Below are 12,911 nucleotides of genomic sequence, written 5' to 3' on the forward strand. Positions count from 1 at the left end.
AGACAACACACCCATGAAGATGGCTGTAAGATGACTGACACATTCTGTCTATAAAGACACAGAGAAATTGGGCCCGGCGCCGTGGCCTAGCGGCTCAAGTCCTGGCCTTGAACACACCAGGATCCTATATGGGCGCCTGTTCTAATCCCGGCAGCTCCACTTTCCATGCAGCTCCTTGCTTGTGGCCTGGGAAGGCAGTTGAGGACAGCCCAAAGCTTTGGGATCCTGCACCCATGTGGGAGACCTGGAGGAAGTTCCTAGTTCCTGGCTTTGGATCGGCGCAGCACTGGCCGTTGCAGCTCACTTGGGGAGTGAATCATCGGACGGAAGATCTTCCTCTCTGTCTCGCCTCCTCTCTATATATATCTGACTTTGTAATAAAAATAAATAATAAATAAGTCTTTGAAAAAATTAAAAAATAAAGATACAGAGAAATTGGAAAACTCATGAATAACTAGTAGGAGTGTAAAATTATGTCAACACTTTGGGAAAAAGTCTGGAATTGCTCAAAAAATTAAACAGACATATGACCCAGCAGTCTTACTACTATGTATTTACCCAATAAGAATTAAAACATATGTCCACAAAAAGGTTTGTACGTCAAAGTTCACAGCAGCTTTATCCTCAACAGTCAAAAAATCAGAAAGAACCCAAAGGTCAACATGTGGTATAGTCACACAATAAAACAGAAAGCAAATAAAAGAAATAGACGCCTATAAAATACAGACAAGTTTCACCAATACACTGAACATAAAAAGCTAGACGTAACAGTATGTATTCTTCTAATGTAAGGGAAATCAAATTATGGGGGGGGGTAGCATTGTAGCATAACTGTGTTAAACTGTAACCTCAAGCTTTAATGCCAATCGGTGTCTCACCTGCTCCTCTTTCAATCCAGCTGCCTGCTAAATAATAAATGTTTGAAACATAAAATAAAAGCAGGGGCAGGGCAGAGCAAGGAATTGCAAAAGACTGACCAACAGAATCAGCAAGCAGAATTAGGAGCAACTTGCGGTGGTCTACTGTACAACAGGGTGACTATAGAGGAAAATAACACACTATAAATTTATGGGGAAAAAAAGAAAAACAACAACAACTAGGAGCTGGCCTTGTTGTGCAGTGGGCAAAACTTGTGCCTACAACACCAGCACCCCATAAGAACATAGGTTTGCAATCCAAGTGCTGCGCTTCTGACCCAGCTCCCTGACAATGCACCTGGGAAATCAAGAAAAGATGGTCCAAGAGCTTTGGCACCAATCACCAGATGGAGTTCAAGGCTTCAGACTTGTCCTGACCCAGGCACAGCCACTGTAGTCATTTAGGGAGTGAAGCTACACACAGAACCTATTCCTGTGTCTCTTGCTTTCTTTGTAATTCTTTCCAAAAAAAAAAAAACAGAAAGAAAGAAAAGAAAGAAACAGGAAAAACAGAAGAAAAGAAAAAGAAAAGAACTCTGAACATTCTCAACCATGAAGAAATATGTTTGAAGGAATGAGTAGGTTATCTTGACTGGACATTATACAATATCTACATGTATCACATTGTACCCCATAAATGTGTTCAACTTTTTTTTTTTTTTGCAGATTATTTTATTAGAAAGTCAGATTTACAGAGGAGGAAAGAGAGAGAAAAATCTTCCATCCCACATGGGTGCTGGGTCTCAGGGCTCTGGGACGTCCTCTTCTGCCTTCCCAGACCACAAGCAGGGAGCTGGAAGAGAAGTGGAGCAGCTGGGATATGAACCAGTGCCCATATAGGATCCCAGTGCATGCAAGGCGAGGACTTGAGCCATTAGACTATCACACTGGGTCTGATCTGTTCAACTTATTATGCACCAGCTAAAATTTTCTAATAAAATTCACTGGAGTGGGGCCAGGCGTGGTAGCCTAGTGGCTCAAGTCCTCGCCTTGAATGTGCCAGGATCCCATATGAGTGCCGGTTCTAATCCTGGAGGTCCTGCTTCCCATCCAGCTCCCTGCTTGTGGCCTGAGAAAGAAGTCAAGGACAGTCCAAAGCCTTGGGACCCTGCACCTGTGTGGGAGACCAGGAAGAAGCTCCTGGCTCCTGGCTCCAGATTGGCTCAGCTCCAGCTGGTACGGTCTCTTGGGGAGTGAATCATTGGATGGAAGATCTTCTCTGTCTCTCCTCCTCTCTATATATATCTGACTTTGCAATAAAAAATAAATAAATATTTTTAAAAAGAAGCCATGGATAAAAGAAAAAAATATTAATAAAATAAAAATTTTTTAAAAAGAGGCCATGAGACTGGGTAGAGGCAAAGGTACATTTTCACTATATGTGACTGACCTACTTAAAACAAAACAAAAATTAACAGGGTTCCAGATAGGAAGTATCTGTTTCAATGTCCCTAAATCCAAGTCCTATCTAAAGTATGAAAATGTGTAAACAGTCCTGATCCATACTCTGCAGCCAAGAAAAAAAAAAAAAAAAAAAAAAACAGGGTCAGATCCTACAATAATGATTAAGAAGAGCACAGGGGCTACAGAGTCAGAATACCCAAGTTCAAATTCCACCTATACCAATTAATTTTGTGAATGTCACTTCTCTGCTCCTCAGTTTTCTCAACTCTAAATTGGGTCTAGAGAGTTAAAAAAAAAAAACTACACGTAAAGCACTTAGGATAATAGGCACCCAATAAATAGTATTATCACTACTTAGGCAAATCAACAGATACTATAATTCTAGAAGAGGACATCATGGGCGTGGACATTTGTCATGGCTTGGGATGAAGGTATCCCATATCGTAGTACATGTGTTCCAGTCCCAGCTCTGCTTCAGTCTAACTTCCTGTTGACGTTCACCCTGGGAGAGAGGCTGGCTCCCCAGAACCCACAGGGGAAACCTGAATTAAGTTCCCTGCTCCCGGTTTCAATCTGGTCCAGCTCCAAGTGTTGCAAGCATCGGGGACGCAGATTGGAAGGCTTCCCTTTCTCCAACCCTGTCTTTCAAAAAAAAAACCACAAAAACCACTGACACTTTCACCACCCTGATTTGCCAGCACTCTGATCCAAATCATCTTTTGCCTTCCTCTAAAAGCTTCCTACCTGGGTTCTCTGATTCTACCTTTGCCTTCCTTCAGTCACTTCTCAATAGTGAAGTCAGAATTATCCTATAAAACCAGTATATCACAACCTTTTTCTGGTCCAGTGATTTCTCAGCTCAGAAGAGAAGTCAAAGTCTGTCTTAAAACCTAGCAGACGCACTTCCACCTTGAGGCCTTTGAATTTGCTCCCTGGGCAGCAATGCTTCCCGCACCTATCCCTTACCTTGACCTTACACCCTTAAGTGCACTCATGACTCACAGAGCTATCTCTGGCCATCACACTAAAATGTAAATCCTTCCTCCTTACCACACTCCTACACACATATTCCACTTATCTTTTTTTAAGTACTAACCGCTACCTAACATACACTAACATAGTCTATCAGTTACTCACTTTGTCTGCCTCCTGTGGATTGTAATCTCCAAAAGGGCACCCATATTTATTCAAGACTGTACCTAAGTTCCTAGACTAACAGCTAGCACAAAGTAAAGGCTTGACAAATGTTTGATTAAATCAATGAATGAATGAATGAATGAATAAGCTTGCAATGAACAAAACAGGGACAGAGACTATGGAACAGATTATACAAGAACAGGTTAAATGCAGGCAAAAATCCGTAGCTGAAGCTTCTACATGGAAACCTTGGAAATTTGGCTATACCAGCAAGTGGGGAAAGCAGATTAGCAATCTCCATTTCAGAGTGAGACAGCATTCTCCACATGCCATTGAGTATTCCTTCCAAATTCACTATCTATTCTGAACCAATAAAGAAGAAATGCCAGGACTTCCTGTGACACTGGCACCCCATATGGACACAGGTTGATGTCCTGCCTGCTCCACTTTCAACTCAGCTCCCTGCTAGTTGGCCTGGGAAAGCAGCAGCAGACAGTCCAAGTTCTTGGGCCAAGTTTTGGGTGATTAGAAGCTCTTGGCTCCCAACTTAGCTTGACCCAGCCCTGGCTGCTGTGGCCAATTGGGGAGTGAGTCAGAGGATAAACAGCCTGTCTGCCTGCCTTTGTCCCTCTCAGTCTGTCTTCAAACAAACGAATCTTTTTTAAAAATATATTTTGGAAAAAATGAAGCCACAAATGAAAAATGTGACCGCCTATCTACTGTGAACTATGCTCTAACATAAAACTTACTGTAGGGACCAGCAACATGGTTCAACTGACTAATTCTACACCTCCATGTGCTGGCATCCCCTATGGGTGCCAGTCTGTGTTCTGGTTATTCCACTTCTAATCCAGTTCCCTGCTTGTTCCCTGGGGAAGCAGTAGAGGATGACCCAGAGCCTTGGGACCATGCACCTGTGTGGGATACATGGAAAAAGCTCCCAGCTTCGGATTGGCTCAGCTCCAGCCATGACAGCCATTGATAGTGGACAGAAGATCTCCGTCTCTCCTTCTCTCCATAAATCTGCTTTTCCAATAAAAATAAATCTTTAAAAGAGAGAAAAAAAGGAAGGAAGGGAGGGAGAAAGGGTGTGAGGGAGGAAAAAAGGAAGGAACTTACTGTAAGGAAAACACCAAGCGACATAGATACGACTAGAATTTCTCCTTTTACTTCAAAGGCAGAGTTGCAGACACAGAGAGATGAGTTATTATCCCAATGGCCAATAAGACTGGGACTTAAGTCAAAGCTGGGCACAGCACAGTGGCCCAAAGGCTAAAGTGCTCGCCTTACATGCCGGGATCCCATTATGGGTGTTGGTTCTAATCCCGGTGGCTCCACTTCCCATCCAGCTCCCTGCTTGTGGCCTGGGAAATCAGTCAAGGACAGCCCAAAGCCTTAGAACCCTGCACCCACATGGGAAACACAGAAGAAGCTCCTGGCTCCTGGTTTCAGATCAGATCAGCTCTGGCCGTGGCAAGCCACTTGGGGAGTGAACCACTGGAAGGAAGATCTTCCTCTCTGTCTCTCCTCTCTGTATATCTGACTTTCCAATGCTGGTTTAACTGGCTCAATGCCAGCCCCAAGACTAGAATATCGAAGTAATCCAATGCAGACAAGAGAAACTAAGGTTCTAAGCCAGACATGGCCAGTAGCATAATCTCTCTGAACTTTTCCTGTATGTCTGTTAAAATATGGATCACTACTATGAAAGTCAATCTTCACAATTTGTTTTAAGGATAAAGCAATAACGGAAAATAATGGGAAAGTATTTTCAAAAGCATTAAACATGCTACACCAAATGCAGTAAGTTACTCAATTTTGAGTTTAATATACTACCTTCTGGGAAAATTAAACTTACTGCTATTTTTTACCTGAAGTCTTAAAATTTTTTCTAAAATTTTTTCTAGAATGATGTAGATTTCTCCCTAGTTCCCAAATTAAAAGGAAAAAAAAAACACTTTTTTGCTTCAAAGAAAGACTACAATCAGTTTCTACTATGCAAGAGGTTTACAAGGAATTAAGTGCATTATCTATTATTCAAAACAAAAGGATGCACATACACACAAAATCAAAGCCTCCAATTAATCTCAGTGGTTGCCTAGGGCTGGGAACAATGACTGAAAAGGAACACAAGGGAAATTCTAACATGATGGAGACACTGAACTTGCTGTGACTGAGGTTGGGATGACCTGATTGAATACACTTATCAAAACTCACTCAACTGTACATTTTAAATGGACATAACTTATTCTATGTAAATTAAGCTTCCATCAACCCATCAACTTAATAAAAACATCCAGCCCACTTCCTTAAATTAAAATCTTAAAAAGAATCATCACTCAACTGAGCCAGTTTCAAAGGAAAGTTGTGTCATGAAATACAGCACAGCAAAAAAAAAAAAAAAGAGAGAGAGAGAGAGAAAGAGAAAATTCAACACAGCAGGCAAATAAGATCAGCTCATTAACTTCCTGCCTCACATTAGAAAAAGCAGCAGAAGCAGAATTAAGTGGGGGAGGCAGAACACACACACACACGTACACACATACACACATACCTCTCTCTCTCTCTCTCTCTCTCTCTCTCTCTCTCTCTCTCTCTCTCTCTCCCTCCCTCTCTCTCTCTCTCCCCTTTTCCTCAGGAAGATGTAAAACCAAAATAGAATTCCTTCATGGGCAAACTACAAAGCGCATTTCAGACCTAGGGATTTCAATTGGACATGGGCCATTCCTCAGCCCCTGTGTGCCTCAATCTCCCTTTCTGTAATATGGGAGCAAATGGCAGCCTTTGCCCATTTAGCCTGACTCACAGACAAGTGCTTCCCACAGAAGTAACACACACAGGACACAAAGTACCAGAGTTTGGGGTTAGTAGGCAAGTCGTGCAGAAGGAAGGTTCCCATGGTAGGGATTCCTTCAGGGGGTCACGGTCTCCGGGGTAGGATCCCCTCGGGGGTCTCGGTCGCCATGGTAGGGTCCCCTCAGTGGGTCTCGGTCCCCGTGGTAGGGGTCCTCTCAGGAGATCACGGTTCCCGTGGCAGGGGTCCCCTCAGGAGATCACGGTCCCCGTGGTAGGGGTCCCCTCAGGGGGTCACGGTCCCCGTGGTAGTCCCTTCAGGGAGTCACGGCCTGAAGGCCCTCTCGCCCTCAGCAGAAAGGCCTTCCTTCTTTCTACAACCGCCGCACCCCTCACCCCTCCAGCTTCCCAAGGAACCTCCGACCTCGTTGAGAAAACGGGTGATATCGTAGACTCGCCCGTGGATCACCAGCCACAGCTCCTTCGAGGAGTTACGCTTGGCAACCTCCTCCAGCCGGTAGTACGTGACGGAGGTCTCGCCTCCTTGCCCCTTCCCGTCGCTGCCACTGGCTTCCGCGGTCGCCATTGGGCTCGAAACCCCTTCTCCGCTATCCGGGTTTCCGGGGTTAACTTCCTGGAGGCACAGCCCGCGCTCAGCTCACCTCGGCTTCCGTATCGTGAGAGTCTGGAAGGATTTCTAGCAACAGCCAACCACTCTCCCTATTCGTTCGTGGTGACTTTCTTTGGCACCAATGAAACGAGTGGTTCAGTTCTAAATCCCGCCTACTCGCTTCCAGCTCCTGGAGGGCGACAGCCTGGTTCTAGGTCCAGCTGACCAATCAGAGCCGTTCAGCGGCTCCAACCTCGCCTATCAGATGCCGTGATTTGGGAACCCTGGCGTTGACAGGTGTCACTTCGGGAGAGGGTCCCCCTTGTTCTGCAGCGCCCTACAAGAGGGGGCCAAGTCTCCAGGTTCCCTGCTTTCCTTCCCTTCGCCGCGGATCCTTCCTGAGTAACTTCTTCGCCGAATGCTTCAGCGGGCCTCACGCCAAGTCCCTGAGTTCTATAGTTGCCATTCATACGCTGGGATCTGGGGTCAGAGAGGGCCTAAAAACCACCACCTGACATAGAGGGATTTGGGTTGTGCCAAGGGACAAGTAGGAATCATTCATAAACGGTGACCTTAGCATTTTCCATGAATTACAGTCTTAACATCACCATTTGACAAACAGCATCTAAACACATTGTAAATCCCCCTCCCTGGGCTGTCTAGGTAAATGCTCTGTAACATGTCTCAGTTAACAACAGTGTCAGGACTGGTGTGTAACATACTGCTCCAGGGAGTCCATGTTTATCTTACAAGCTCATTTCATTGCTTTTGTATAAATAGTGGGATTAGAACAAGAAACTGCCCAGGCAAATATCGTGCATGCTCTGAGAACACAAAGTAAGAAACAATGATTTTGTTCCATATTGTATTGGGAGGGTTGCAGGACATTCTCCTTCCCTACTCTAGGAGTGAAATATGATAAGATACTGTTTAAAACTATTCTTGCCTTTCTCAAAATATTATGTGTCCTGAAAACCTGCTCTCTTTTTCTGCTAGAGGCAAACAAAACTTTTTGTAAGATTTATTTGTCTTCATTGGAAAGGCAGATTGGCAAAGAGGAGGAGATACAGAGAGAAAAATCATCCACCTGTTTCTTGGGGAGTGAATCAATGAACAAAAGATCTTTCTCTCTGTCTCTCCTTCTCTCTCTCTCTCTCTCTCTCTGTATGTATCTATTTATGAAGATATATACATACATATATAATATATATATAAACTCAGATATATATATCTGACTTTCCAATAAAAATACAATAGATCTTTAAAAAAAAACCTTAATACTGCCGGGCCTGGTGCTGTAGCCTACTGGCTAAAGTCGAATTCAAGGAAGACAGGTTGGGAGTCACAGAGCTGAAATGAGAACCCAGGTATCCTGGTTCTCAGCCTCTTCTCTAATGCAGAGGTAAGAAGCCCCCAAGTGGTCCCATTGACTGAAGCTGGGCCAATTCCAAGCCAGGAGCACAGAGCTTTCAAGGTCTCGCACACTGGTGTAGGGTCCCAAGGCTTTGGGCTGTCCTTTACTGCTTTCCCAGGCCACAAGCAGGGAGCTGGATGGGAAGCTGGGCTGGCAGGATTAGAACCGGCACCCATATGGGATCCCTGTGCATATAAGGTGAGGACTTCAGCCACTAGACTACCAGGCAGGGCCCCAAAGACAAACTTTTAAAGCTGTCTTAGTCCATCACTCATTTTGCCTTCACAGGGCCAGTTGAATCCTCAAAGTCCTAGAGGCGGAAGATATTTGGTGAGATGTGAGGAATCTAATAGCTCCAGGGTATGGCTTCAGGGGAGGTTTAGTTGCCTTCCTCCCAGAGGAGTTTCCACTCCTGGTCTCACCAGACCTCCCTGGCGTGTTGTGTGGAGTTTCACCCACACGAGATTCTTGTTGCATCTTCTGCCACTGGGTTCCATTCCTCAGGAGCCCAGTTCAGCCCAGTTCCTAGAAGTGAAAGAAATCATGGGTTGTGCAAGTAACTACTAACAAGGATGCTTTCTACTTTGGAATGGTTTCCTTGGCTTCAGAACATTCTTCCTGCCTCTGGTGTTATGTTTTTGTTTAACAAAAAATAAATACATTGACATCTGGACTCAGTACCTGGCTCTGACTCCTGGTTCTGGTTTCCAGGCAATGCAGACCTGGGAGGCAATGGTGATGGTTCTTTAATTTGGGAGTAGAGGTGCATACTGCAATGTATCTTTACTGCTCTGTGTGCTTGTCTCCATTATACAGTTCCTCTAGATGACTGTGTATATACCTGTTTACCTATTTAGCTATTGATTTTCTATTTTGTATGAACGTTGCCTTTTATCACACAGAATGTATGATATTTGTCCTCTTAGGATTGGCTTATTTTACAGCGCATAAGGTGTTTGCTGACACATTGGCTCACTGGCTGATCTTCTACCTCCAATTTCTGCATTCCATATGTGTGCCGGTTCATGTCCTGGCTCTTTCACTTTTGTTCCAGCTCCCTGTGTGTGGAATGGGAAAGCAGTAGAGAATGATCCAAGGCCTTGGAACCCTGCACCCACATGGGAGACCTGGAGGAAGCTCCTGGATCCTGGCTCATGACTTTGGATTGATTCAGTTCTGGTTGTTGTAGCTGCTTAGAGAGTAAACCAGCAGATAGAAAACCTTTCTGTCTCTCCTCTCTATTAATCTGCCTTTCCTGGCCTGGGGCTATAGCCTAGCAGCAGGAGCCCTTTCCTTACATACGCCAGGATCCCATATGAGTGCCATTTCTAATACCAGTGGTTCCACGTCCTATCCAGCTCCACTTCCCTTGCAGCCTGGGAAAGCAGTTGAGGAAGTCCCAAAGCCTTGGGCTCCTGCACCTGCATGGGAGACCTGGATGAAACTCCTAGCTCCTGGCTTCAGCTCAGCTCAGCACCAACTGTTGCGGTCGCTTGACAAATAAATCAACGGACAGAAATTCTTGCTCTGTCTCTCCTCCTCTCTGTATATCTGCTTTTCAATTAAAAAATCTTTTTTAAAAAATCTACTTTTCCATTAAAAATAAACAATGATATTTTGGGGGAGTAACAAAGCATTGTAATGGGAATATGTAATAAAAGATGAATGTAGTCTAAGATGCTGAAACAAGGGGAAATTCAATGTAATTCAATCAAGGCTGAGAAGTGGCTGGGCAGTTTTGTTTTAGTTTTTTTCAGTTTTTTAAATAGTTATTATTTATTGGAAAGGCAGAATTACACAGAGGAAAGAGAGAAGGAGATTCCAAACATTATTCAAATGCACACATTGGTGGCCAGGACTGGGTCAAACCGAAAGTAGGAGCAAGGAACTCCATCTGGCTCTCCCTCGTGTGTGGCAGGGGCCCAGATGTTTGGGTAGTCCTGCTTTGCCTTCTTAGATGCATTAGCAGGATGCTGAATCAGGAGTAGAGCAGCTGGGACTTGAATCAGTTTTTACATGGGATGCCAGCTTAATCCATTATGCCAGAACCAGCCCTCACAAGCCCTTTTTGTCTAAGGTTGTGGTGGCCTCTGATAAAGTTCTTGCAGAGTCTTTGTTTATTTATTTTACATTGGAAAAGCAGAGTTACAGAGAAGAGATACAGAGAGAAAGATCTTCTGTCCACTGATTCACTTCTAAAGTGTCCGCAATAGCCAGGGATGAGCCCTTTCAAAGCCAGGAGCCAGGAGCTTCTTCTGGGTCTCCCATGTGTGTGCAGGATCCCAAGGCTATAACGCAATCCTTTACTGACTTCCCAGGCCACAAGCAGGGAACTAGTTGAGAAGTAGAGTAGCCAGGATGTGAACCAAGATAGAATTGAGCCACTAAGCTATCATGCCAGGCCCCAGGAGTTGGAAATTCAATCCAGGTCTCCCATTGACAAGTAAGAACCCAAAGAGTTGGACCTGGCAGGATGGTTCAATGGCTAAATGCTCACATTGCAAATTCCTGGAATCCGTAAAGGAGCAGGTTCATGTCCCAGATGCTCCACTTTCCATCTAGCTCCCTGCTTATCAACTGGGGATAGCAGAAGGGGATGGCCCAAAACCTTGATACCCTGCGCTTGCATGGAAGACCCCCTCCCAAAAAAAAAAAAGCTTCAGCCTTCTGGATTCAGACCCGGCTTAGCCCTGGGGAAGTAAAATAAAAGATGGGAGAAATTTTTCTCTGTCTCTCCTCACTCTCTCTCTCTTTTTTTCCTCCTTCTCTCTTAAATCTGTCTTTCCAACAAAAATAAATAAATCTTTTTTTAAAGATTTATTCATTTTATTACAGCCAGATATACACAGAGGAGGAGAGACAGAGAGGAAGATCTTCCGTCCAATGATTCACTCCCCAAGTGAGCCGCAACGGGCCGATGCGTGCCGGTCCAAAGCCGGGAACCTGGAACCTCTTCCAGGTCTCCCACGCAGGTGCAGTGTCCCAATGCTTTGGGCCGTCCTCGACTGCCTTCCCAGGCCACAAGCAGGGAGCTGGATGGGAAGTGGAGCTGCCAGGATTAGAACCGGCACCCATATGGGATCCCTGTGCATGTAAGGTGAGGACTTTAGCCGCTAGGCCACGCCGCCGGGCCCAAAAATAAATAAATCTTAAAAAGAAAAAAAGAGGGCCCGGCAGCATGGTCTAGTGGCTAAGGTCCTCGCCTTGAATGCGCCAAGATCCCATATGGTTGCCGGTTCTAACTGGCCGCTCCACTTCCTGTCTATCTCTTCTCCTCTCTGTATATCTGACTTTGTAATAAAAATAAAATAAATCTTAAAAAAAAAATAGAACTCAGTGTCTTCAGTCATTGTTGCTGCCTCCCAGGGTCAGCATAAAGAGGCAGCTGGAATTGAGAGTATAGCTGGATACTCTAATGTAGGACATGGCTGTCCCAACTTCTAGGCTAAATACCTGAAATTCTCTATTTATTTCCTTGCTTATTAATTAATTAATTAATTTACTTATTTATTTTGGAAGGGCAGATCAGATTTATGGAGAGAAGACAGAGAGAAAAATCTTCCATCTGCTGATTCACTCTCCAAATGACTGCAACGGCTGGGGCTGAGTTGATCCAAAGTTAGAAGCCAGGAGCTTGTTCAAGGTCTCTCATGTGGATGCAAAGTCCCAATGCTTTACTGCTTCCCAAACTTTACTGCTTCCCTAGGCCATACACAGGGAACTAGATCAGAGTGGAATAGTCGGGACAGTAGCGTGCCCTATATGATCTGGCACTTGCAAGATGAGGATTCATGAGGAGTCAAACGCGTTAAGAGCCAGTTAGGGTATCTGATCCCTGGTGAAGTTACCTTTTAAAATATAAAATCTTGGGCCCAGTGTGGTAGCGGCTAAAGTCCTCGCCTTTCACATGCATATGGGCACCAGTCCCAGTCCTGGCTGCTCCAATTTCCAACCAGCTCTCTGAGCGTGGTCTGGGAACACAGTAAGAGAAGTTAGACGGGTCTCTGATCCCTGGTAATGTCACCTTTTAAAATAGAGTCTTACTTCTTTCCATTTATTACCCTTCCAAGAGCATGTTCTCCCCTTGAGGAGAACAAAAGGACAGAATCAACTATCAGTTTCCATCTCTTAGAGTTGTTATCATAACAAAAGCAAGGAGACATAGCCCAAATTAACCCTAACTCTGGGTTATTATCAAAGAGATAGTGTCTGAGTTTTCAGCTTATCATAAGAATGGGAGGAGCATGTTAGCAGTCCCACCCTTCGATGTCCTTTGGTTCTGGACAGGGTGCTACATTGCTGCCCATTGTGAATGAGTTCTTTTTTTTTGTTTCCTCTCTCTCAACCCTCTATCCCCCTCCCTGAGATGGTGCATAAAACACATCACTTTCACTATTCTCTGGACTTTTTCCTGCTTTCGAGCCCCCTCCTGTCACTATGGCAGGAGACCTCTCTCACTTTCTTAAATCTTGCTTTGCACATTCAAATCGTTCACATGGGGGTGGAATCCAGGTAAGTGAGCAGCAGTACGGGTGTCTGGGTGCCCCAGTCACGTCGCTGTGGATGGGAGAACCCGTGCCAGGCCAGGCTTCCCGCTAGGGATCCTAGCTCCCCATCCATCACTGCTGGGTTGGGG

At 44.8% G+C, this 12,911-nt stretch overlaps 1 protein-coding gene across 1 annotated transcript in view; it reads right to left on the bottom strand.

Annotated features, from left to right (window-relative positions):
- LOC101531427 (cytochrome b5 type B) overlaps positions 1-6,941 on the bottom strand; it is a 45,053-nt gene extending 38,112 nt beyond the window's left edge. Inside the window, exon 1 of the mRNA XM_004583984.4 lies at positions 6,676-6,941. Coding sequence (XP_004584041.1) covers positions 6,676-6,837 — 162 coding nt within the window. The 5' untranslated portion in view covers positions 6,838-6,941. The remainder of the gene's footprint in view (positions 1-6,675) is intronic.
- Positions 6,942-12,911: the final 5,970 nt, after the last annotated feature.

This window comes from Ochotona princeps, chromosome 16, assembly GCF_030435755.1.
Source record: "Ochotona princeps isolate mOchPri1 chromosome 16, mOchPri1.hap1, whole genome shotgun sequence".
Lineage (NCBI taxonomy): Eukaryota > Metazoa > Chordata > Mammalia > Lagomorpha > Ochotonidae > Ochotona > Ochotona princeps.